This window comes from Physcomitrium patens, chromosome 19 (assembly GCF_059467195.1).
Source record: "Physcomitrium patens ecotype Gransden chromosome 19, ASM5946719v1, whole genome shotgun sequence".
Taxonomy (NCBI): Eukaryota; Viridiplantae; Streptophyta; class Bryopsida; order Funariales; family Funariaceae; genus Physcomitrium; species Physcomitrium patens.
Window position 1 is genome coordinate 9,038,826 of NC_143428.1, and position 27,818 is coordinate 9,066,643.

The following is a 27,818-nucleotide window of genomic DNA, read 5'->3' on the forward strand; positions in this document are numbered from 1 at the left end:
ATACAATCTTTACTGAGCCTCGTATTTTTTATAACAAGAAATAAATTTGACTTGTGATCCTAGAGTTGGATAGCTTTGGAATTGAAGTTCAATCACTAATTATACTTGATTAATGAATTTTCAAACCTTTGATTTTGTACCATCAAATTTCTTATTTATGGTAACTTTTAGTTCTCTAATACTTGAAAAAATATACCACTGTAGAAAAAATAATATAATTTGGAGCAAATATTAAAGCAACTCCAATTATCTCCATTTCTTACCAATCTTACTGCTCTTTATGGTAATAAATTGAGTTGATGCATTACAAGCATTAACTCTCCAAATTGTTCTTTCATTTGGACTATTACATTCTTTATTTCAAGAAGCTCTGTCATGATAATACTAGAAAAAAAATGATATTATATATATATATATATATAGTATTGCTCAAGACAAGTAGAAGAGAGGACTTAAAAATATAAAAACACATTTAGAAAAATATCAATTTAAAAAAAGATAATCCATAATTTTTAATATGCTTATGTCTTTTCAAGATAAAAGACTAATATTGTAAGTCTATTCTTATCAATGTATCAAGCATAAGAATTTTATAAACACAAATAAAAAAAATGAGACTGTTTTCAAAGAAATATGACAAAATAGAAATAAGTAAATATGTATATTCAAAAAAATAATAGAATGGCTATTGCCAAAAGACAAGAAAATTTCTAAATATCATAGATATCATAAATTCATATCTATTCTTATAAAGATTCTTTATATATATATATATATATATATATATATATATATATATATATCATTTATTAATTTTTAATCTAATTGTCTAATTAGATTCAAAATTCTCTAAAAGTTAAGTTATATCCTTAACTACCTCTATACAAAAATTCAACCATAAATTCATTATAAGTCTTTGGATATCACCTAATTACTAGCAAATGCTAAACATATCAATTTCTAAGCACTTCTACACTAAGACCTTCATATCTCAAAACCTAATGCTCAAACATCAAGAATTTTTTATGTACAACTTTTTAACATAATCATATATATTTATAGAAATTTTGAGACAAAAATTCGTCCAAAAACTCAAGATATGGCAAAAACTAATACCTCCATTAAAAACAACTCACTTACAAACTCCAATTTTAAACACTAACTTCCAATAATTTTCTCTCCTTTCTTCTAAATTGAAATATATTAATGTTTTTACATAAAATGTAATTCTTCAAATCAACTTTCAAACCTCACTTTTCAATTCTTCAAAGCTTTTCTATAAGTCTCTACATGCTTAAAAGACTAATCGTATATATCAAAATCACATCCTAACTTCAAATAATTGTAATTCTCTCATTAAAATTCCAAATCATCCATTTCTTTTTCCCAAATTCTAGTCCAAAACACAAACTTTTTGAATCCAACCTCCAAACTTTGAATGCATTGTCTTTCCTTGAATGGTCCACCTTGCCTCAAATAGATCATCCTAAAGTGGTTTCAAACTCTAGTGTGGTCCCAAATAACAACTTGAAGCCTATTGGGCATGACTTTCAACCAATAGAAATGAAGTCTTTTTTCACTCATCTTATCTATCTACATGGGATGGTTTAGAATTCAAAATATTATACTTTTTGATTCCAAAGCCTCCCTAAATATTTTTCTAATAAATCCTACAACTACTATCTTTAATTACAAAACTTAAACTATATACTTTAAAAAATTAGATAAATATTTTATTGTATTTGCTTTTTATTGTTATTGTTATTGTTATTTTATTTTATTTTTAATTACATTTCAAAATTTTATAATATTTTATATTATTTTTACATATAATGCTACTTTTTAGCATGACAACATGCATTACGTGGTTAGCTTGTATTACAAGCTACCAATATGTATGATATATAGCTGACTCGTTGGCCAAGTGTTCAACCTACCAATCATCCTTAGATATGTATAAAGGTGAAACTACATCTATAAAGCTTATAGAAAGCTTTTCTGCAAGATATTATAAAATTAATCTACTTTTATCTATTTCTATGTATTCATATTGTCTAGATAACTATTAGAATAAATATGTGTATCCATAACATGTGGTGACAAGAAAAACAATTGTGGTCAAATTAGTAATATTCTTTCTATATATATATATATATATATATATATAATTTGGTAATTTGATTTGATTTGTAAATTTGAATTTTTCAAAAAAAAATTAAATTAAATTAAATCAAATTCTTATCATTTTAAAAATTTCTATAATTATTCAAGATGTCAATCAATAATAAAAAGTAGTACATTAGCACCTTGTGGAATATTTAATTCTAATGTTATTTTGTAAGTAGAAAAGTTACAGATTTAAAATATATATATTTAAAAATTTTAATATTAAAAATTTATAAAATCAAATTGGATCTTATTATAAAAATGGTATTTTTCTTGAGTTGATACATGCCATATATTATTATTATCAATAACTATGTTATTTGGTATTCTATTATATTAATACAAAATTTAACAAATTTGAAAAGAAAAACTTTTCTGTTAACTTTATTGTAGACTGAAATCTTTTTTGAAATCAGTTTCACAACCATTGTATGGTCTGGACAATAATTTTTTAAAAAATATAATTTATATGAATTTGATTCAATTAAAACACAAAGATCATACTTTACCCTGATTAATAATAAAAAAGTTACAACAGTGAAGAGTAATATCTGTCACTTAATTATTTTAGATATTCATATTGCATATTTATTTTGTATGCAAGGGTATTGTGAATGATTTTTTTTTTTTAAATCTTTCAAGAATGTATTGTATGTTATAATGTAGATTATGAAAATTAACGTTGCATTTTAAATATAAGATAATAAATACAAAATTAAAGAGTACTTTGATTATAAACTTTGCAAGAATTGTACAAGATTTTATTGTAAAGTTTAGAATTAAATTCAAAGGGAAGTGTGAAGTGGGTTTTCCTCTTTTTACCACATGGATATCCCTTACATACTTTTGCAGAAAATATCTAGTTCTGATTTTAAATCATGATTCTTATCACTTTAAAACCAAAATTTGATATACTCTTATCTATTTGTATTTTATGGCTCCATGTTATCTTAGCCTTTTATTCTTTTGTCCTTGCCAATTTTCGTAAAATTAGTTTTTTGAATAATAAAAACATAAAAAAAATAAATTTGTTTTGTTGCTGTTATTATTCATCAGTGTTGAATATAAAAAGATAAAAAAGTTCATTTGAAATCAAAACTAAGTTTTTGCAGGAGTATGTATGCAAGGGATGTATACCTTGTGGTTCTCTACTTGAAACATAAGATTGAGAATTGCAATATATACCAAAATTATGAGGTTAGAGATTTTTATAAGCAAGTCTAAGTGGAATGTTCTTGTATTTTTTCATACAAATGGATTTTAGTCAGCATCACAATTTTAAAATGGATGATAAAATTGAAGCCTCACCATTATATTTCTGATCTCTAAATTGATGGTATTGACTCTTGTCGACTAGCTACGATCACAGTTCTTCTGTATTATGTTCCAATGGGATTCACTGAATGACAATTATTACTTGGACGATGATGTAAATTTCTTTTGATACCTCAATAATTATTCATAGAAATATCAATTCACAATTTGAATTATACAATAATGAGACGACAAAATCTTGTACGATCATCCAAGAATTTAAATTTCGAGCAAATCTTTCAGGTTTCTTTTGTTCCTAGTTATTAATATTCCTTTCCTGTTCAAAGAGCTAAATTATTTCTGGGAATGCAATTCTACTCTTGAAACTGATGATTCACTGAATTAAATACAATTCTAGCGTCGAAAACCTCATAAGCCCCAGCCAACTATTAGAGTACCAGAAATGCTTCACATCGGCTTTCAATATCCTTGATTATAAGGAACCGAAATATCCTAAAAGCTCTATCGTAATCGACGACTTACAATGATAACCCAAGTCAATGGTACACTCAGTAGCCTGTAACTATGTGTACTTCGGGGGCCGCTGCAAAATATTTGTACCAAGAAGCCATGCTCAAGTCCAAAATGTATGCACCTATGGTCAAGGACCCAAAAAGTGCAATCTCGGTAACTCCTGAAAACAATCGAATGGAGACCACATGCAAAGAGAGTAGAATCATCCACAACTTACTTACCAAAGAACCATCAATACATCTAGTCCTTTCTGATGCTGGACGCCAATCGATTACCACCACCGTTGGCCCAAGCTCCCCGCCCAAAAGCTCGTACTTCAGTCGCAGCAGGAGCAGATGGGTTCCCAATTTCAGCAATAACACCCCAAGGATTTGGATTCGCCACTCTGTCCAGCAGGGCGGCAGCAGAACCATCACCAAGGCGTATTTGAAACTTTGATAGCTTCTTCTTGCGCTTGTCGCCTGCTGCCCCTGACTTCGAAGCCAGAGCCCAAGAAGGGCCATCAGAACCACACATAACACACTCGGGAGAATCTCCTGCATTCTCCAACGTGCACGCACTACAAGTCCACCGTTTATCTGGAACGGAACTGGTGGACTGACCCGAAGAGCCAACTGACGGCTCCAACAAACCTCCCGTTGCTTTTACCAGCACTTGCGGCTTTCCGCGGCTCTTGCTGGGCCCATCTGACGCCTCAGAGTTGCTAGAATTGCCATCGTCTAATCTGGCTTTTCCCTTTCCAGTGCGATAACCGTCTTTGGACAGCACTTCTACTTCCTCGTTAGGCAGCGGAGATGCTCGTCTAGATTGTGAGCTGCCTTCTTGTACTGCCTTGCCTTTCCCCGCTGCCCCTCCATTTTTGACTACCTGAGACACAGAGTTACTGCTGGCTGCAACCGGAGGAAATGCATGCTCGAGAGCTAGGCGAGCTGCATGTGCCTGGATTAACTCCTTTCCTTTCATGGGATCTGGACAAAGCCTTCCTAATTCTGGCACAACGTCAGAAAGACCTAGCCGTATGATATGTCCGTAGTAGTCCAAGGTGCTCATCTCCCCTTTACTGAAGCGTGCTGAAACGTCCTTGAAATCCGCGAATGCTCGTTCGTTTCCCTGTAGTCCAACTTGAATGCTTTCGATCAACACCTTGTTGGCTGCGCGTAACTCGTCCCTACTTAGATGGTGCACCACGTCTACACCACGTGATTCACGTCCTGAAACAGATGCCTCCTTACCTCTACTGCTCCCAATTACCCGATCTACGGCATTACGACCGGCAGCTGCAGCTGGAGGTATTGCAGGGGCCGAGGGTGTTGCAAGCGGCAAAGATGGAAAAGATGTACCTTGAACGTTGCTACTCCCTCCGACCTGAGACTTCCGATGAGGACTAACACTTGTCCAACTTCCGGGTACCCGGTCACTGTTAGCCGGGGATGGATGCGTAATACTGCTGGTCCAACCTCCCACTCTACTCTCTCCGCTACCAACAGGAGGCCGAGAACTGGATCCAGCAGACACTCTTGATCCTGACGTGTTCAAAACTCTCACAGCTCCACCTCTTCCTCCGCCACCACCCAAAAGGGAAGCCATAGATGCTGGAGCGTTTTGCTTCCTCTGCTTATGCTTTCCAGTACCACTTCCTCCAGAAGCTCCGGGAAGAGGAGGAAATGCAGTTTCCGCTAATGTAGAAGGACCGCTTCCTGATACTGCGCTGGCATATCGTGAAGGAGGTGGAGGCCCTGATTCCACTACTTCACTTTCAAGTGCAGCAAACGAGTTCGGGCCTTCGCGTGTTTCTCCACTGGCCGTGCTAGTTTCCGCTGCTCCTCCTCCTCCTCCTCCTCCTCCTCCTCCACCAACGCTTGCAGTCATTGCTGCCGACTCCCGGTATGCCTCATCCAACATTGATTGATCAATGCTAGCTCGCTCAGCTGCGTCTATGCCATTTGACTCGGTCTGAACGTTTTCTCTTCGCCCTCTACCGCGCCCATATCCATAGCGGCTGCCACCACTCCTACCACCATCTCTACCTTCATGTCCTTGCCTACGAAACTCGAGAGCAACTGGAACCTACAATATGAAAGGAGCAGGTTCAGGTAAGCCGTTCCAAACGTGTCCGTAAAACATTCGAGGAGGCCTTTTCAATGCAATAAACCCCACAAAACCCTTTCATCGCACGTTTAATGAAACAAGAAAATAACTCCAATTTCCTTCGTCAACCACAAGCCTCGTCATGAGTCCAGAGCAGGCGCTGTTTCTTGTCAATCTACAACCACCCGGCCATGTCTAGGTTCTAAAATATAAGGAATCAAGGAGTGCCAGTCCAAATTTTGACTTTATCAACCTAAAATAGGTCGTTTGACTTTGCTTAAAGTACTGTCTTTGCACACAAAGCACAACATCCTAAACAGGTATGCAATTTCTCACAAGTAATTAAAAAAAGAGAAGACAGTGTAGACCAAAGAACTTTACCTGAAGAACAGCATTTCGTTGAGAACGGGTCATATTATCTCCGTGTGCGATAGCAGTGTGACGCTGCAGCAGAAGAGCAATTCCAGATAAACAAAAAATCAGCTTATGATGCGGCAGGTGCAGCCGTCCAACTCAAACAACCATTTGCGAGATTTTTATTTTTTATTTTTAAAAGCCGGAGTATGGTATGGACCGAAACGCACCTTCAATTCTGAATCGCTTACAAACACTACAAACTTCTTGGTCAAACAGTCCGGATGCTCACACAACGCATGCTTCTTCCGAAAATGTTTCTGTTTACTCATCCAACACAAGGACTATCGTCAGCTGAGGATCAAGAACGAATATGAGCGAATCACACATTAACACTTCATGCAGAGCTCGCAATTCAAAACAAGAAAAAGCTCCTCGTCGGGTGCATCCACTACAAAGGAAAAAAATTAGGGGCACTATTCATTATCCATCTGGAATGATTGAGGGTGAAATATATATACCTCGAGGTCCTCATAGCTACTATAATACTCAAAACGACCTGGCCTAGCCCTGAACAGAACAATATGCAAGGTTAGTCATTAAACCTCTTTCTTTCAAACATCGAGAGCATACTCACATTGCATAATCTATCAGCAAGGCAAAGGCTGAACTACGTACCGTTGGCACAGGTGACAAGTGAAATGCTCTACGGACATGTGATGGTACAGGTCATTCTCGTCGTAAAACCGCTTCTTACAAAACTCACACATCGGGTGACCAGAGAAGCCCCCTCTCTCCTCTACTGTTCCATCCGCTTCGGAGTTACCTCTCTCTTCGTGCCGTCTTAGCTGACTTTTTGTAAATAGACGTTGCTTAGTTAATAACTCCTAGATCAACACGACACCCAACATGTATGTAAAGCTAAAAACCAGAAGAAAATGCTAGTAAATCTTCACACAATCAGCATGGCGGCAACGTTTCAGTGTAGAAGGCACACCCGAAGAATCTTAGGTGTACCCTGACCATGTACAGTCAAGTTAAGAAAACCCCTACCACACTGTTTGAAAATGTATACAGTAGCAGTGATCGACCATCCTGTCAGGATTCTGGGTGTTCAAAATATGCCCAGCAGAGCTTTTAAAAGCACCTCTGACATCTATTTTTACAATTATAAGGAAAACCCCAAGTGTCCACGATCTGAGCAAACACGGTGAGATGGTATTTCCAAATCGAGAAAACCTGAGAGGTACTCTCATTACTCACAAAGAATCGGGGCATGGAGCAATGTGATACTGGGCGATAGTCTGAATGCGAAAGATTATATAAAACCCAAGCTCGAACCAAAATTCAACTTACATTCATACCTTTCTGTTATTCAAGCACAGATTACACATTTCCAGATGGTGCGCCTTGGAAAGATGATCTCGAAGCGAATCGATGCTCCTGAACACATGGCCCTTTTTAACGGCACCCTTGGGTAATGACTCATCTGGCCCGGACAATTCCCTCGCTTCGCATTTACTACACGAAAGCCTGCACATAGCTTTGATCTTCTCATAGACTTCCGCGTTGTCAACATAAGCTTGAACGCTGTCCTCATAATAAAGTTCATTGTCAGTGTTTTCTTTCCGACGGAGCTGATCTTCCAAATCGCTGAATGACGTCACCACCTTAGTGAAATTCCCTAGTGCCTGTGTGTGCAGAACCGAAACACGGTCAGATTTCACACCAATGCATTTCACATCAACACCCTGCTCATCAACACAATACCAACTAAAACCCTAAATTGAAAGATTTCAGTTCCTTGATGATCTGAACACCCACCTTGGTAACAAAAACACTAGGGCATTCCTGTTTGCAAAAGAAACACTCCTTGGTCTGACTCAACAACCGCCCCTTCAAATTGCACTCGTAACAAGCATCACGGTGCCCACATGGCCCATACGCCAACCATTCCAAAGGCTCAGCGCATATCTCACAAATATCCTCCATAACTACTAAATTACCGACCGAATCCTTCGAGACAAAAAAACCCAAAAAACAAGAAGAAAAATCCTCAAAGTCTGTCTCCGAACTCCTTTGAGGCTGGAAACTCTTGTCTCGCCCGGACAATTCCCTCTCAACGACCTTTCGCCTCCTACCGCGCGTCTCCGCAACCAAGCCCTAACAGTTCGCTGCCACACCCTCTACACACACACAAACACGCACACTACACTCTCTCACACTCTCTCACACTCTCACACGAGATGTAGGGACCAAGGCAAACTAAGCCGACAAGAATAACTTGTGGCCTCAGCAACACATGGAGATGGAGGGTCTTTCCCTTCAATCACCGCGTCGATACTGTGATTGATCTGGATTGTCACCACCAACACCTCTCTCGCTTCATCCCTATCGCTGGATCCTTCTTCTCCTTCTCCGGTCCAGGTTCCCAAGACCCCCTCCCCCCCACCCCCGGGTCTTGCAGTCCGAGACTTCGTCTGAGTCTTCGTTTCCCTTGTACTGGAAGTCTGGTCTGCCAACCTGACCCACACACCTTAAATCTTTTATTTGTACCTGCAGAACCTCGTGTAGTTGAGCCTACCATTGCTTCTCATGAATTATTTGCAGAGGATTTTCATGTTTTTTTATGCAAACATGTGATTGACACTTTTAGAGGTAGTTGTTTGCATATGGTTATTATTGTAGTAGTTGTTGTAAATGATGTTTGAAAAAAAAATAAAAATAAAAAATAAAAAATGTTGAAATTCAAAATTGAACCATTTTATCATATATTTTATACTAAGAAGCCTTCTCTTAAAGTTTATAAAACGATTGCCTCAAAAAGGCTTGCTATTGTAAAGACAATTATTTTTTTTAGAAAACGTAGCTTTTAGAGATAGTATAAGGTAAACAAAAAAACATATGAAATGATTCTTTTATAAGACTCTAAATTTATAAATTCATATTTAGAGTCTAAAGTTATTTAAAATATATTATGTTTGTAATGATTATTTTTAGCACATTGTAAAATTGCTTCATTAAGTTTAATAAAATCTATTTCCTAAAGTGAGCTTGTTGTAAATTTTGGAAGATAATTGCTATTAACACAATCAAGTAAGAAATATATTATACCTTTTCTTACTCTTTTCTTTAATCTAACTTAACTAAGTATAAAACTATCTAAATGAGGTTTCTTAAATTAGCCAATTAAAGTGTTTAAAATTTGTAATTCTTTACTTTCTCTTTTAGTTATAAAGACCTCTTGAGAATAAATATAAAATACAAAAATTTAATATTTAAATATATTGAAATGTTAAGATTCTGTTTTTTTAATTTATAGAGCTAAATATTGATTCATTAATAATGTTTTATCCTTTCATGCAAATATTTATACTCATGTTAGATGAGAAATGCCTTAATTGAATTTAATTGTGAATGATTTTTCATATGTGCATATTTTTATCTATTATTATATTTGAAACAAAATTTGCAATCTGAAAATAATTGATTAGTTTCAAAAATAATACAGGATATGATAAATCAAGATAAATAATACAGGATATGATAAATCAAGATAAATAATACAGGATATCATATAGTCTTTATGGTATAATATTTTTGTTTGAAAATTATGTATTCTATGTTCATATTTGTATGTATGAATATTTATATCTATGACTTAGATGTAATTCGTAAAATATTAAAATATTAATAAATATATATTTAAAAAATAATTAAGAATAAATGATACATCTATTTTTTTAATACATGTTTGGAAATAATTTACATTCTTTTTTGAATTAGAAGTAAATATAAGAAATATTGTTTTGATACATAAATACATACAGCTTTTTAGTACTTCTAAAATTAGTTTAATTTTATTTTGTTACTATTAACAAAAAAAATAAATATTATCATTTTTTCTTAAATAAAAGAATAAATAAATAAATATATATATATATATATATATATATATATATTTATGTATATAAAGCATCAAATTAACGATTGACAATAGTAGTTCAATAAGATATTGTACAAAAAGAAACACAATTTTTTGAAGTTAAGCCTCATTGTCCAGCTTACAAATAAAAATTAAGATTTCTACACAACATACTATCTTTTAATATATTTTATAAGAAATCTTAAAATTCATCAAATAAAATTATTATTTATCATTCAGATAAATTTAATCTTCTAAAAAAAGCAAGAAAAGTATATTTTTACTAAGTATTTATTAAGCCAGAATTTGTGTATTTTTTATCATTAAATGAGGATAAGCTAAAATAATATTATTTATATTATAAGTATAAGTTAAAATTTACTAAGAATATTACGTAATTTATGTATCACACGTATAGTAAGATTATTTGTATTGTTAAATTCTTTGAGAATTTTATTAAATTTGATTAAAAAATGCAGATTTACTTCTACTGAGCTATAAATTTTGAGTAAGTCAAAACAAAATAACTACATTCTTATTCAATATGTAATTAAACTTTAATTTAATAAAATTGATCAAAGATAAATTTAATTATTAAATTAAATTTATTAATATTATTTTTAAATAAGTAGAGATATTCAATAAGATACTTAATAAATATTTTTTAATATATAATCTAAAACCATAATTATCTAATTATATATATATATAGTTCTTAAAGCAATACTTATATATTTTTAACGCAATACCCTAAGTGGATCATTTCTTATTTTCCTATTAACTTCTACTTTTTTAGTGTTCTTCCTTATTATTTTCTACTTGTATATACACAATAAATTCTCACATCCAATGCTTCATCTATCCAAATACAAGAATACTACATTGCTTGACCTTCTCTAAAGTATCTAATCATTTGTCTTTTCGCAAGGCTATGTTGTTATAAAAGGGCATTCAATTATTGATACTCAAGTTTGGTTGAAGTATAATTGTGGTTTCTAGCATGTAATTAAAAAAACAATGGAGCAAAGGCACCACTATACAGGCCTCTATTATTGCTGCTTGATTTGTATGTCAAGAAGTCTATTACATTTGGTCTTATGTATCTTGCTATTTAAAAAGCCTATTCATAATTATCCACCTTCTTCCAACATCAAACAATCAAAGATCAAAATTGTGGTGCATCCAAGCTCTATGCCTAGAAGATCATCAAACAATCAAAGATCAAAATTTGCATGTTGTTGCTGCAAATTGCCAAGAATTTATTGCAAGATCACTAGGCATAGAGCTTGGATGCACTACAATGTGAAATGGCATGAAACATAATGGAACTGCATGCACTATGGAATTTCACTTCATATGAAGCTTCAAACAAAAAAAAAATTACAACACTTAATTTACAATGTTTTTTCCTGGCAATAGCACCAGTTTCCACTAGAATATGTACATGCAAAATTATAAATGTTTACATCAGAATAATACTACATCATATCTCCTTGAAAAACTCTACTCCTGACGGCTTTGTGGACCTTGTCTTGTTGATGAAGTATACAAAACTCTGACTAGAAGTTTGACTAGAACTCTCACAATTGTTTCATGCACAAAAATCTCCAATGAATCAACCAAAGCCAACGCCGGAAAAAGACCGCGAAGCCCTCCACTGCTCTGTCTTCCGAAGTCGACCATACCGACAGTTGCAAACGAAGATTTGCAGACAACGGCGCGTTATTTTGCTAGCTGACTTTTTTTTTTTTTTTTTTTCTTTATTCTTTGCACAACTCAGAATGTTTTTCTCGAAAGGAAGATGGAGCATGGGTACTCACCCAACGTCGGGTCCGTGCTCTGACTAGCAATTCGTCTGAGCAGTTTTTCATCGATCTGTAATACAATGCTGCAATAGTGTTCGGTGTAAATGAATCGACGAGGTTCGAAGCTTTTAATCTGAGGCCGTCTGCTCATTCGAAAGAACGATCATCTGTTTTTTCACACAATCTAACCTGGCTTTAAGGAATCAAGAGTGTCATCACCAGCCACTTGTGCGAGCTATGGCTGGATTTTCTCTTCAAATGGGTAGTTCAATTAATTGTGTGCGTTAAGCAGGAAAGGGAAGAATCGAGCGGTGAGGATACTCGGCGGAAGTGGAAAGATGAGCTTTCATGTCAATCTTCGGCGATTTATGATGCTTAAGTATACTTAAGTTGGTGAGCACATCGTGTTGGTTGTGTTCGTTGTATGCACGGCGGACTGATTGTTCGTAATCGCAATTCTAGCTCCGAGCGTCTTAGATGGGTTACTCTCTTTGATGATGGACCTCCAGTTCTTTGCACATAGTAGGCACAGCGGATGTTATCATATTCAGTCTTACATGAATGTGTTCATTGTGTTGGTTTATTTCTCCTCTGAAAACTAATGTCGTCTTCCCTGTTATGATTTGCATGCCACCAGTTTTACTTACCGTGTGGCATTGAAGTTGACTGCTGTAAATGACTGGTTAAAATCAAGGTCGTTAAAGTTGCTGACAGACGTAAGACCTTTATTTAGGAACGGCCTTTTTCGAACACGTGGATCCTCCGACTCCTAATGAAAAGCGTGTCCATGAGTCCGCAATCGAGATTAAGGCAGCTCGCCTACCACATAATTGTGAGGTTTTGACTATTCCAGTTGTTTGTGTTTGTCAGAAAGGTTGCCACTCATTCTGGATTCACGTGCAAGTAGGATTCTTTTGACGTTGCAGAGAAAGGATGTCAAAGTTCTGAATCAAAGAACTCACTGACTAGCATAGTCATCGCGACAATCGCTCACTCAAAGCGTTGCGAGTCAATCTCAAAGATTCCGGACAGGTCAGCACCGTTCACAGGACCAGATAGCCAGAATTGAAGCGTGCGTCCTGATCCAACATTTGAACTCAATGCGAAGCTGTGGTGTGTGATTCGTTTCAGCAACTCCTTTTTTGAGCTTGGAGTTATCGGTGTTGCCATCATTGTACCACACCCCAACAGAACATAACAGCTGAACGTTTGTGTTATTAAGTGATACTCAAATTCTGTTCTGAACGAGTCTCCAGGGGCCAGGTCTTCATGCAGGAGAAGAAAGCCGTTCAGAACTTTCATGAGTGAAGAGCGGCGTAAATGGAACCCAAGTTGCACACTCAGTGACATCCAGAGTGGACAGAACCATCTGACACGGTCCATAATTCCTTCGTCTGGGCATGAGCCTCCTCCGACTGCAGTACATGGTAAATCGCTGGGCGGGGATGACAACCCCAGGTAACACAACAAAGGAAATAAATATTCACAAAACAAACAGTTCATGCTTTCCAGCACTGTGTACGCGTTTGCATGTACCGAAATGAATCACCGGTGCATATTACATGTGCCGTGCTTCTTTCGGCGTACAATATGAACCAGATAACCTGGTAAAATGAGTTGTCTTCAATCCCAACCCCAAAGTCAATTAAGTAACAATGCAACCAGGAAAATGATGTCATTTTCCGCACCCTTTTTAATGTACTGATTGATGTGGGTCGCATGGAATCTCTTGCTTGAGTGATTAGCTATTTGTGATAGACTCACCCGCAGTTCGTTCTGCTCACCTCATCACCAATGTTATAGTTAAATCCTCTGATATTCCTTTTCTACCTAAAGGACTCTCTTGTACCACCGCTTAACTATAGTCCTGTGCTTTCGTCTCTCCCCACCTCGAATTATCAAACTATTTTCATCTCCATTACGACACTTCCATAGACAGCCGCAAGTAGCAGAGCAACATACGATGCACATAGCATCTGAATTAAGTACCCGGAAAAAGATAACATGATTGCACAATCCCATGTCCGGCTGAGGCAACAGCATACGTCAAGATCGGTTGCCACTTTTTATATCTGTTCTCACTGAGCACATGCTCTTCTTTTTCTTTCCGTTTTCTTTTCTTATCACTCATCTTCTTCTTCTCCTTCTCCTTCGTCGTTGTCACATTCCGTCTTCACCCAACTGAAACTTTGTGAAAACGAGGGGGGAAAGCGTGCGTGTGCAACCAGATGGTGGTGTGCCCAACTCTGGAACGCCCTATGATTCCTCGTAGGGGGGGAATCACAGCTATGCCGCCCCCACCGATTGTCTTGATCCATCGATCGCACTCCATGTCTGGGTTGATATACTATCCACAGAATGTGGGGCTGCTAAAGCACCTTACCGCTTTAGCAACTTTTTGTATCCTTGTCAGTAAAGCTAAGTCTAACTGCCAGCCCCGAGTATATATATATATATATATATATCCCAGTCCTAAGATTGATGGACTCTCCTTTGGGGGATAAAACAGCGCTCTGTCCTGCATGCATTGCGCTATAAAAACAAACTTCATAAAATATAGTGTTACGAATCGACAAATCACGCGGGCTTCTACTGTACAGAGACCCTTGCATGGTACGTTGTTTCTGTGCATGTAAGATTCCATTGCTTGGCTATATTTTGCTGGACTGATTTTCCGATTGCGAGAGTTGATTGCTCCGATGCAGGCCCCTTGCTGCCTTGAACTAGCTTCAACTCGATCATGCTCTCTCTCTCAACCTGAACTCTTGAAAAGTAGGGTTTCGATCATTCCCCAAAGACAGAATGAGACAAACTTTTCTTCAGGCTTAGCGTATTGGAACTGACACCATTTTGAAAAACAATCAAAAAATGAAAAAAAAAACACGAAAACTTTTAAGTGGGTACTTTGTAGGTTTTTAGTGTCACATCATAACTGCGCGGTGCTAGGTGTGTGTTGATACATACTTACATGAGAAAGGTTTATGTTTATCAATGTTTTGAAATATACTTTCTATACTTTCCTAGAAAATGATAATGGAATCTGAAATCAACTTGAATCTTATTGCATTATCTTGTTTAGGGCATGATCCATAACAATCGAAAGGCACAATGGCCATCGTGTTGAAGATTCTTAGGACATAATCAACGTTAATGACATGATCGAAAGAGGAAGCTTTTAATGCATCGGTCTAGACTCTTATAATATACGTCATTAAACGGCGCTCTTGGATAAGCATTTCGCATCGAAAGTTGGTAAATGAAGGAAATTTTCAGAGTATTCTATTTATTGAAAGGCAAGTAACCCCGTGGTATTTATTCTCAGAATTAACCCATATCCGGTAAAACAAGTGCTTGTAGTGCCAATCATCGAAGGATATGCCCTATTTGCGACTCACGTTGGAAAACGTCGCAATGATTTTCTAGTGCATTCTAATAAAAGTAGAATCCTTCGACAATGATCCAAAGCACACCAGCACAACTTCCATCGACCAAGTTTGACACTCTTTTCACCGAGCCAAATACATTAAGAGTGCATAGTTTGGAGACTTGAATTGCTTGAGATCCATGTTAAGTTGCCTTCTCCTCCATAACCCACCCAATTCTGTTATAACATGCAGATGAAGACGTAGTAGTGGACATTAGTCACTGGACACCTTTTGCATCAGTCTTTCTGCTAATTCAAGTGAATTCATCCGAGAAAGTGAGAATAATTCCACCCATGATGCTTGCATCAGAACCCAGTACGACGATTGTTGTGTAATTACTCGTTTTCTAACGTTCACAATAAGCGCATGAATGCATTTGAAGATCCTTGCACAATCTCGACTGTGACTTGTGGGAAGTACGCAATGTGACATCTTTATATAAGCTTGTCCTCCTCTCTTTTCTTTCTTTACCTCTGTCTTTATTTTGACTGGATTATGTTCGCACTTTAACAACATTCAATGGAAATGAATGAGTAACAGCATGTTCAGACTTCAGTCGATGGACACAATGCCAGATTGTGCCTCTTTCCATGTATGATGATGGAAAAGAAAATAGAGCAAAAATAAAATAAAAGTTCATCTTTCCCAACTGATTGTGGCTGAAAACTAGCCACTCTGGTAGCATTAAAATGGACTTCGCCAAAAGTACACACGTAGAATCAGGGTCCTAAATAAAAGATGAAAGAAAAGAAGCAGAAGAAGAAGAGGCGAGAAAGAAAGGAATTGCAGACGACAAAAGTGTGTCCCAGGAGGCCACAAAGGCAATGTCGATGAGCACTGACACCACCTTTCCAACTTGAGCAAATCTCCTACTCTCATGCTCTCTCGGCATTTGGGTTGGGGACAGCCCAAGCGCCGTCCAGTCTGGGACCCGTCCCAGGTCAAGACAAAAACCAGGAAAACCAAACTGGTCGCAACCTCACCAGGGCACCATCTAGCAAGAGAGACGGAAAGAGGGAGATAGAGGAAGACAAAGCTCGGATGGCGGTGGTAATGAGAGTTAAGGATAAGCAATGACCTTTCTCTGAGCTTGCTGCTGCTGCCCTTCTACCATGAATCAACTTAAAAAGTGTGTTTCTACTCCCTTTTTTTCTTCTGCTGTTCTCGGATGTGGTTTCCGGGAGCTTTGAGAGATTGTTAGTCGGCCTTACAGTCCAATTGCAGAGATTCGAAGTGTGTGTAATGGTCTGCACACACACCTTCTTTTTTGGTTTTTTGTTATTTTTGTTACTTGTGGTTTTGTTTGGATTTTTTTGGTTTGGTTTGGTTTGGTTTGATTTTTGTTTTTTTTTTTTCACCAAAGTTGCAGGGGAGTTGGGAGAGCTGCAGGTTGTGTCAGAGGTCACATAGGAGCTCAGAGCCAAGTACGTGGCCATGGTAGGTGCTGCCCAGTTCTAGAGCTTTGCTGCTGCCACTGCCCTCTTGAAAAAACTGATCTGCTGTACCACTATTGTTGAATATGTGCATTCGGATGTGTGCGTTTTGTCTGGCTGAGATCTACCCTGCTTTGCAAGCAAGTCAGAGACAGTGGCGACCTCATCCAAATTATTATATAGCATGCTTATTTAGCTCATTGATTTGTTTGTTCATTCGTGTGTTACAATACACCCTCGTAGTATGGAGAAAAAAGAAGTGAAATAAAAATAAATGGAAAAAAAAAAAACGATAGCATGCTAAAAGGTCATTGCTTATTTTTTCTCCAATTTTTAAGTTTTGATTTTTATTTTGTATGTTGCATAATTTTTCTTTTTTTTAAGCATGAAAATGCATTGATTGTGAGGAAAATAAAGATGGATACATAAATCCAAAAAAGGATCATACATCTAAAACTTTCGAAAACTATTAAATATCTCAAATATGTAAGAGTTCAGTAAAAACACAAAGATCGACCTCATTATTTAAAAAGTGTACATATATAAAGAAGAAAAAAAGCCAAGATTATATTCACACGCACACACATAATATATATATATATATATATATTTTCACCAAAGCATGGTAAAAACACACAATCAACTCTCATATTAAACACAACATTAGGTCAAATTTCTCCAATACTACAGCACCCAAACATGTCATTCTCAGTTAAGAAAAATACACCCAACTGCATTTTCTACCTTTTGAAAAATATCTTCCTTCTCAAATGGAGCACAGGTCTTACCCGTTTCCCACACTGGGATCAGTTAAATCATCATCAGAAGAACTTCCATCCCTCATTCATCCAAATCAAACCCCATTCACACCGCGAAGCGAATTTGTGTGAGTAGATTCCGGTCCGTGTGTTGCTAGCAAGGCGAGGCAAGGCGAGGGGAGAGGAGGGGAGAGGTGGGTGCGATGTGCTCGCCAGTAGTGATTGATTTCGCGACGGGAATGTGACCATGAACCATGATTTCGGTGTGAAAGTGCGATGTGGTCATGCCCACATGGAGTTGGGCCGGATTGGGGACAGAGTGATGGTGCAGTGCAAGACGGGACTAGCGATATCTCTCTCTCACTCGGGCAAGGTAAGAAACAGGTGGCGGAATTCTCAGTCCTAAGTGCAGTGAAGCTGAAAATCGACCTGCGGCAGTAGCGACAGCGGAGGTGCAATCGACGTTGAGTAAGAGGGAGAGAGTGAGAGAGAGCGTGAGAGAGGAAGCGCTGGAGAGAGAATCGTTCTGATGGTCCATTTTTGGCGAGCCACAAAATTCCTTCTGTTGCCGCAGATATTAGCAAAACGGAGCAATTGGGGAGACGCCACAGCCAGGCTTATTAGCTGAGAGTGGTAAAAAAAAAAAAAAAAAAAAGGCCACGAAGACGACGCGCTGAGAGCTGAGGGGGAAAAGGAATATAGCTTAGTTTAGTAGGTTTGAACCAATGGCCAAATTGGACGGCATCGCTGGTCTGGCACCAGGGTCTATCGTCGATCTCTTGCCCCTCCTAACCCTCCCACCGAGGCACTCAAACACCCTTTGCCTTCTGGAGGACCCATTTCGCGGATGTCGATTGCCTTGAGGCTTCGTGGGCTGCTCATGATCATTTGATAGCGCGGGCCTTACACACGACACAGGGAGGACAAAGGTGGGATCGTTGTGGTGGTGGTGCGTTCCTGTCTTCGCGGAAGCCTGGTCTTGTGCACTCTTCGGTGTCGAGTTTTTTGTTTACGAATCTGATTATCTGATTGGATCCGTCTTGATCACCTTGCGAGCGAGGAGCGTCATCAGATGCTGGTGCTGCTGTTCATCTTTAGCTTTAGTGATCAGTCTGCAAAGAGGGATGGCAAGCAAGTGTTACTGCCTCGTGAGAGATCCATTGCTGGAGTCCTGAAAGCGGTGTCTGTGGAGGCTGCGAAGTTTTCTATCGGTTTTTATGTATTTATATTTTCTAGTTCTAGAAACATGGAAGAAATCTACTATTTGTTGTTGAAAGTATGCAGTTGCGTTTGGGAAGGCAGTGTAGTTTCGGTGCCGTGGCGGTGATGGTTGTGAACTAAGAGGGGAAGTAAAAGATGGCCAGTCGGGGAAGTAGTTTTAGACGGCAAGAGGAGGCTGCTTGTGAGGGTTGATAGATTCTAGTAGAGATCTGGGAGGTAAGTAGAGGGGTTGTAAACTAATTAAGTTGAAGGTGAATGATGGCTCGTGCCACTGACTATATTCATGACGATCCGGGATCCTTCACTGTGGTACAAGTGGCTGCTGGGGAAGCGCACACTCTTGCTCTCACAGGTACGGTTCATCTCTTAGCCCTGCCAGCGAATTCCGTTTCGGACGTTGCACTCTCGCATATTCATGCCCTCTACCGCATCCTCGTACAAGTTCTCATACATGCTCGTCGAATTCTTTGGAGAACCGAATTGGCCTTCCCGCGTCCTTTCTGGATTTGCACTTTTAAAAGGTCTAGTTTTCGCCCTAAAGGTTAACACGAGATTTCCGGTCAAGGGGAATCGCGTTATCTCTGCGAGCGTACTAAAAAGATCGAGAAATTTTTGAGTCTTTTTAGAAGGAAATCACATGTGTGACACCTGTTCGGGGTGCTTAGTATCACTGTGTATGAAATCAGAGCGAGCTGTGGAGTTCGTAAGGATCAAATTGATCGGTATGAATTATTCCGATTGTGCACTCCGCACATTTTTGTTGATTTGTTCTCTAGTTTCGAATGACCTTGCCCCTCATAGGGTTCCAACAACCCCGTCACTCGTAGTATCTCTTGCAGCAGGTGCTGCCTAGGCATTTAGTGCCAAACTTTGCTAAGCTTAGGGCTTTTATTTGCGGGATTTGAGGATGGATTTGATGTTCTACATTCTTGCTAGTTACAGTAAGGGATATATTGTGAAAGAGTAACAGGCTGCTAAGTTAGTCAGTTCTGTATACTTAAGAACTCCGATGAGACCCCACTTTCACTGTACAAGAGTATCGTGTTTGGAGCTGGCAGTCACATTTTTTACTTGTGAACGCACCTGGTATGTGCAGCTAGTGGCAGCGTCTACACATGGGGTCGAGGGCAATTCGGACGTATGGGTATGGGAGTCTTTCAAGACGAACTTGAACCCACGCTTGTCGAGATTGGAGCGACAGTGGAGGAAGACAATGGCCTCCCAACAAGGGATGACAGGGATTCGGCAGAGAGATCCAGAGTTACTCAAATTGCTGCTGGAGCCTATCATAGTCTTGCCCTAGCAGGTTCCATTTTCCCATGACCAAATTATTCCAGTAGTTACACCTCGTGTTACTGCGCGAATAATTTGTTTGTAGTATGCAAATGTATTGACAGTCTTGATTTCTTGCATTGGCCCACTGCAGTAGTGCTGAATTTTTGCTGGTTGTGGTTGTGAAATAATTGATTGCAACAGGTGACGGGACGGTGTGGTCATGGGGTTTCAATGCCTGTATCCTTATTAAAAAATGCTACGCTTTCTGTTAGCACTCTGTTGTTGTTGTGACTGAAGAACCTAGCTGTATTCAATTGTATTTTGCATTTTCTCTAACTGCAGATGTAGGGACACCGATCCTTTTTTATTTTTACTTAATCTTATTTTACCAGTGCCACTCCTTAATTGAAACATGGACGGTCAGCTGGGTCGTCAAAGGGCCGCATCCTATCCTGCTCCAATCACCTTCCCCCGTCCCAGCAGCTTCTCCTCAGACGATTATCGGGAGAAAACACCATCTTGGAGCCAAGATGCTCGGGATCCGAACTCCACGCAGCTCAAGGTGATCGCCCCGACTAGATTTTTCATATTTTAATACTCGCGCATTAATCTCTATCTTTGCAAGTTTCTGGTTTTGATCCCCTGAAGGTGATGCTATTACCCAGGTCATACAAGTCGAAGCTAACGGTATGATGTCAAGTGCAATCGATCAAGAAGGTGGGTTATGGCTCTGGGGGGCAGTTCCCCATCCCGCGGCGCCAGACAAAAAGTCAGAGTCCAATTCGTTCGAGCTCGCTAATATTAATTATCCAGAACGTGTTTCGGCACTGATGGGACACTGTGTACGTCGAGTGGCTTGCGGGAGTGAGCATATTTTAGCGCTCGTAGCTGGCTGCAATGGAGTTGATTGCTATTCTTGGGGAGGCAACGCATATGGCCAACTTGGTCTCGGCGACTTTGAGCCGCGTGACATTCCTACAAAAATCAAAATGCAGCAGGTAGGAGTGATAGTGGACTTTGCTTGTGGTTATTACCACAGTGCTATCGTCACTATGCAAGATGACGATCAGGAGCTGGATTCCGACAGCTCCTCCATGGCGAGAAGAATCCAGACTTCGCCGCAGCTGATGGAGCAAGTCATGGCGTCTCCAAAACTGCGAGGACGCGTAACACCCGACCAGTACATGGAATCTCTTGCTTCACCGCGGGTACGATCCAAGCAGGGATATCCTTACGCACTTCCAAACAATGGCTCCCGAAATCAGAGCAGCTTCAGTATCCACAGCGATAGCAGCTCCCGGGCTTACTCGCAGAGCTCGGTGTCTAGCTGGGCGGGGAATGGGTCAAGGACACAGGCTTCAAAGAGGGAGAGCGGAGGAGTTAGCGATGGCGGGTTCTCCACTTGCTGGACCTTTGGGCAAAATGAGAATGGTCAGTTAGGTATAGGCACTTGCACAAACTCAAATTCTCCAGTCACAGTGGGAGCATTACCTACTCGCGAGAGAATACAGACCGTCGTGTGCGGACTGTTTCATACCGCAGTTGTAATGGAATCTGGAGACGTCTGGGTTTGGGGAATGGAAGGCGGTCTTGGACAATGTCCGGGGATTGGACCTCCAGGATCGAAGAGCGGAGATGCTCTCTCACCGGTGCGAGTTTTTGGAGAGTCGTCAGCTAAGTGCAATCTATTTTCGGGCTCCAAAGGGATTGCATGCGGCGCTGCGCACACTTTGACTGTTTCCGACGGTGGGAAAGATCTCTGGGCCTGGGGTCGCGGCAAGAATGGCGTCCTTGGCCTCGGGCATCACTCTGATAGCTGGTTCCCAAGTCCGGTGCTGTGGCCGCCGGGGCCGCAATCCAATGGCTCCAAGGATCTGGACGTAGAAGGTATGTATGATATTCGCAGATCTAGTCGCGCATCCAGTAGGGGCGGCTCACGAGGTAGAGGCGACGAAATCAGACCTTACGTTCGAGAATTAGACGACAGCAAGCCTCCACGAAGCCATTCCTTCTCTAGATTACCAGTTGAGCAATATGTTCGCGAAGTGCAAGAGGTAGAGGTTGAAAGACCTCCTCGAGGTGTTTCAAATATCAGAAAAACCATGGAATCTCTAGGTCGGCCCACTATCCGAGGAGAACGAGTGATGGAAATCCCGGGACGAACCTCACGAAGGGGAGATCAGGGTATGGAGTCACCGACTCGACCTTCAAGAAGAGATCATATCTGGCCTCCAGTGCAGCCCGAGCCAGAGAATTCTAGAAGCTTCGGCAGAGAAACAGGTTTGGCAGCAAAGACAACCATGTATTCTGCCTCCCTTAGTTTTGTAAAAGTTGGTTTCTAGGATATGTCTAACTGTGTTGACTGATGGGAAATAGTGTTTGAGTCAGGAACAGAGCCGTCGTCCACAAGTATGAGAGCTTTCAAGTACCAGATAGGAGGCGACTCGCACACAGTGGAGGACACAACTTCCATGAAACTAGAGTTGGCCGACTGTTATCGCTATGCGGAGACCTTACATGCTGCCATTTACGGAGGACTGGAGACCTTCGCTCTTCAATTACCTGGAAATTATTCAAATTCTTACGTCCCCCGATTCAATGCCCAAAATGCAAATGGGTTTGGAGCAAAGAGCTCGGCACTGAAGGAGTGGCAGCAGCACGTCGAGGATGCACCGCTTGACGAGTTGGTAAGTTGCCAACATTGTATTGCTGTATTACATTGTGAGGTTGCTGTATGAAGCCCTTTTTGCAAATTTATATTTTAGATTCCCTTGTCAGAAATGGCTCTGCTTATGTAGGGTTTAAGGTTTGTGATTGGACTCTGCTCAGGTTAAGTTGGAGCAATTCTATAAAGGCATGCGGAATCGCTTGAAAGACATTATTTTTCAAAGGAAAATGGAAGATTGGTGTCGCCGCGCCATGTCAGGCTTACCCGCTTCGTCTTACTCTGAGCCGCCTCCTGTCCGGGAGCCATATTCTGTGCAAAGCACACCTTACTTCGACGGGCCCGGAGAGCTGGCTTTACGAATGTCAGGCATATTGAATGACCGAGGCGAGATGCTCCCCCCAGCTGCATTAGCTGCTTCCATCGGGGAATTCCGAATGCACTCTCAGCGCCGAAGATAACCATCGCCATCACTTCAGTCCTCACGAAAACAGCATTCGAACGTTGACGCGATGAACAGTTGCCCTAATCTGTTGGCCACCAAGTTTCTACAGCTCATGAATTTATTCAGAAGACTAATTTTGCGTCCAGCTAATACCGAAATGCTCAAACGATCCCAGAAATGTTGTCAGTGGGGATACTTTAGCAGTGGCAGGATGAACATTACGATTCATCACTCGGCAGATTGTAATGCAACTTTTTCTTGCGATCAATGGTGGGATCTGCTGTCACGACGAGCCTGAGAACATGTGGAACCGTGAAGAGCCTGCTGCTGGCGATTGATCTTTTACTAAGGCGCACTTTATTCAGTGACGACTGCTGCTATATTTGGTAGCCAGTTATCCCGTGCCTTGTAGTTAAGTTCTTAGTCTAACTCCGAAGAAGTTCAATCTGTAACGAGTTTTGCAGTCATGGAGAGCGTCGAGGTTACGTCTAAAGAGATTAGGCAGAGACCCTTCCCCGGGAATCTCAAGGCCGAGGTTACAAGTTCGATATTGTACGTGTACTACCTCAGTATTAGCACCCACTCGCGAAGTTCCTGGTTTACTCGCATTCATCACAAAGTAGGACAACTGTAAATGTCTCAAAATGATCTGAAATGTAATGTATTGCACTGCAGTGCAATTTCGCGGCGCATGCTTGAACCTTGTGAAAGTAATTGGGTATCTCCGCAAGAGGAACCTGAGCAATCTCAGATACTTGTTCAAAGGGGTTGTGCGTCTTCTGACAATGCTCATATCCCTTTAGGGAAGTCTAGATGTCACTACTTTGGCAACCTTCTTTGAGATTGCCATTCTCATTTGACCAAACTACAGTAGATCAGCATGTAGATGCAGCGAGGTCAAGTGTGTGAAAACATAGAATTCTCCACACTGAAGTAGAATGAGGAGGCATGCCCTTGGGTTCCACTTCCAGATCACCCGTTGCAGCGTTGTGTTACTTTCTTCCCACTCCATGCCCGAGACTGGATTCACAATGCCAGTGCCAAAGGCTGCAGGGCTTGTGCCACTGCTGCTGCTCTGCCCGTTTCTTTATGCGCGTGTGACGACCAGGTGCAGGCGCCCATGCAATTCAGTCGGTGTCAACTATAAGGTCGATGCTTCTTTCGGAAGTTCACTTGTACCATCTTTTACTTTTACAGGTCATTTTTAAAAAAATAAAAAAAATAAAAAAATAAAGGTAAAATACTAGTATCTCAGCCAGGGCTGGACATGGCAGAATGATACAACCTAAATTTACCCTCTAGGACTAGCACTAGGACTTACCAGCTTTCAATTGGGTTGATTATTGATTTATGATGCAAAAACATCATTAATGCACCAGACCTTTCTAAAATACTTAATGTAACTTCTTGCCTGTACAAGTTGTTTGTGACATTGGGATTAAGTTGTGGACTAAACAAGTTGTTTGTGACATTGGGATTAAGTTGTGGACTAAACAAGTTGTTTGTGACATTGGGATTAAGTTGTGGACTAAACAAGTTGTTTGTGATGCATGGAAAAAATAGCTACTTTTAATAGCTAACTTCACAGACATCAAGGTGTTTGATATGAAAAAATGCTTTGATTTTAGTTGGAGGAGAAATAGATGCATTGCAAGTCCAAGGCTCATGAGGTCTTGAGAGCTTTCAAAGCATCATGGAGGTCTCTAGGACATGAATCTTGAAGAATTGAAAGATCAAGAAACTCTTCTAACACTCAAAAAGAAAAGATATTCAAAAATGATATAATATTAAATTAGAATGGCTATTGCCAAAGATAAGAAGATTAGAAAGTCTTGAAACAAGACTAAAGATTAGAAAGGTGTTGACAAAAATAAAGAAGGCTTCACTTTTGCATCCATATATATATTATCTAACTAGGAGCTACATTGTTGTGATACAGTTAGAAGATATTTGGATGGTAATTAACTTTACTTGTAAGAGAAGGAATATAATACTAATATATTTACAAATTTGAATGAAATTTAGAATAAGAGATTATTGGCTTAAATGGATTATTCAAGCTTTGAGAGTATTTTCTTTTAGGATAGATATCCAATTCTATAGTGATTGAAAGCAAGTATTGGAAGAAGATAAATATAGGAGTTTTGGCATCAAATGGGATTATTATTTATTTATTTATTTTTGCTTAGGTAGGAGTATGGAAGGAAGGTTGTTAGAATTTTGAGATGACAGGTTTCAAGATTGGTTTGAGATTTTTGATACCACTTATTGAATTTTCATCTTTTTGTGTTGAGATTTAAAGAGAAGCTAGATCTTATTGTTAGCTTTCCAACAAGCTTAAGCACATAAAAAGAAGAGTTGTGACAAGGGAGATCCATGCAAGTTTGTGGGAGAGGGGTCGTTGAAGTTTTTGGGGCAACATGATTCAAGACTGATTTAGAATTTTCTATGCCATTTCTTGTATTTTTTTCTTTTTGATATAAGATTTTAAAGGAAGGTGAATCTCATTGTTAGTTTTTCAATAAGTTTTAGTACATAAGAAGAAAATTTATGACAAGGAAGATTGAAGCTAATTTATAGATGAAGGTTTTGATGGCAATGGTTGTAATAAGCGGCCAACTTATTTTTTTTTTGATTTGGCTTTTATTTTCTCAAAATTTTGTTTATTAAATTTAAAAATTTGAAGTTTTTAACTTGAATTAAATTTAACGATCTAAAATTTATCTAAATTGGATTAATAATAAGTAAATTATAGGTATTTTGGTGAGAAGAAGTTTGGGTTTGAGATTAGAACTAGGAATTGGATGCATCTTGGTACAAGATAGAAATCAATCTAAAATTTTTATTCAACATTTGGACTATTTTTTTATATTTAAATTCACTCAAGCAATATTATCCTTCTTATAACCTATTTACAATCAATGATATAAATTTGATACTTCTATTAAAAGTATCTTTGAAGTAATTGGAAGTATAAGTAGAGCACATTAGAGTTATAGAGGTATGATATAAGCTTGGAGCATGAGAAAGTGTTTAAGAGTTAAAAGAGAGAAGTGAGAAATTTTTGACATTAAAAGATGATGGGTGATTTTAGAGAGTCCAGTATAAGTGGCCTTAAGAGAGTAAGTACTAATGATTTATTCTTGATTTTGAGTATTTTCATTGAAAGACAATAAAAAGTACAAGTAAGTGAGAAGAGAGTAACCTAGGCATTGCAAGGCATAGTCAACAACTATAGGAGGTTTGATGGGAGGAACATCACCAAGTTTCTCCAAGCATATGTAGGAAAAATGGAGGTACATGAAGTCTTCAAGTCTTACTAAGTTCCTAGATTTGAATTGGCATGCATTCTTAAAATTAGAAAGAGGGCAAAGGATTTTTATAGAGATGATTTAGAAGCTTGGAGTGAATTTGAAGAAAAATTGAGAAATAAATTTTAAAATAAAGATTCTAATAGAGTCACTGAGAGGTCATTTTTAGAGTAGATTGAATAACAATGAGGGAGGTTTATGGCCCCAAATAAATTGCTTAGGAAGTTTGAGAGAAAATTCTTTTAACTTTCATCTTTAGAGAGACTTTTATTGGATATAAGGAAGACAGAGCTCTTCTTGTAAATAGTGGATGAAGTACTAGAGAATATGCTCTTCATACTTTTCATTGATAAGTCTATTGAGAGAGGTTTAATTAATGATTGGAGGAGAGTGGAAGATGTAGTACTATTGATAATCAAGAAATTATGGATAAAGGCAAAAAGAGGGACTTTGAGTCATTAAGTTCTATTACCTATGATGCCAATTATTCCATCAAATCTGATGACATCTATTCAAATCTAAAAGATATGTGAGATTCTTTTCAAAGGTATCCTCAAGGAGTTAGTTAAAAATATGAGACAATTAAGAATAAAGATGATTGAGTTGAAGAGGACCTGAAGAACTATCTCTTTACATGAATCGAAGGAATCAAAAGAATTTGTGTCAAGGATATGAATTTTAAAGAAAGAAATCCTCAATACATCCTTGTATCACTGAAAAGAACTTGAAAATTACTTAAAGATGATATATTATTGAACTAGAATGGCTATTGCCAAAAATAGAGAGACTAAAAAGTCTTGAAACAAGACTAAGGACTAGAAAGGAATTGACAAGACTGAAGAAGGCTTCATTCTTGCTTCTATATATACTCTTAACTAAGAGCTACATGGCAATGTCTTATAAGACCTCTAAAACATGTTGACTTTGCAAGATAAGTATCTTAATTTAAAAGACAAGTTTTTATATGTCCTCCACATAATTAGCTTATTTTGTAAGCTATCAATATATGATTAACTTGTTGACCAAGTTTCTAGCCTACTAATTAACTACAAATACATGTTAAGTCAAAGCAACATCTATGAAGCTTCTAAAAAGCTTCTCTAGAAGATATTATGAAATTAACCTACTTTTATCTACTTTTATCTATTTCTATATAATA

General features: G+C 38.6%; 2 protein-coding genes across 8 annotated transcripts; one reads left to right on the forward strand and one right to left on the reverse strand.

The window, feature by feature from the left end:
* Positions 1-3,679: 3,679 nt before the first annotated feature.
* LOC112296117 (uncharacterized) lies at positions 3,680-8,750 on the reverse strand. The gene is made up of 7 exons (XM_024548306.3): positions 8,221-8,750; positions 7,761-8,087; positions 7,075-7,283; positions 6,918-6,966; positions 6,627-6,716; positions 6,424-6,486; positions 3,680-6,021 (listed from the first exon to the last, which is right to left on the reverse strand). The coding sequence occupies exons 1-7, from the start codon at positions 8,386-8,388 to the stop codon at positions 4,195-4,197; spliced, it is 2,733 nt and encodes a 910-aa protein (XP_024404074.1). The 5' UTR covers positions 8,389-8,750; the 3' UTR covers positions 3,680-4,194.
* A 9,853-nt stretch (positions 8,751-18,603) lies between these two features.
* Positions 18,604-24,038, forward strand: LOC112296033 (uncharacterized). Of its 7 annotated transcripts, none has more exons than XM_024548110.3 (7): positions 18,604-19,315; positions 20,060-20,269; positions 20,440-20,475; positions 20,655-20,800; positions 20,904-22,518; positions 22,615-22,925; positions 23,068-24,038. In XM_024548110.3, the coding sequence occupies exons 1-7, from the start codon at positions 19,219-19,221 to the stop codon at positions 23,362-23,364; spliced, it is 2,712 nt and encodes a 903-aa protein (XP_024403878.2). In that variant the 5' UTR covers positions 18,604-19,218; the 3' UTR covers positions 23,365-24,038. The 7 variants fall into 7 exon arrangements, with proteins under 7 accessions (XP_024403878.2, XP_024403879.2, XP_024403880.2 ...); XM_024548111.3 differs by having other exon boundaries at positions 22,627-22,925; XM_024548112.3 differs by having other exon boundaries at positions 22,633-22,925.
* Positions 24,039-27,818: the final 3,780 nt, after the last annotated feature.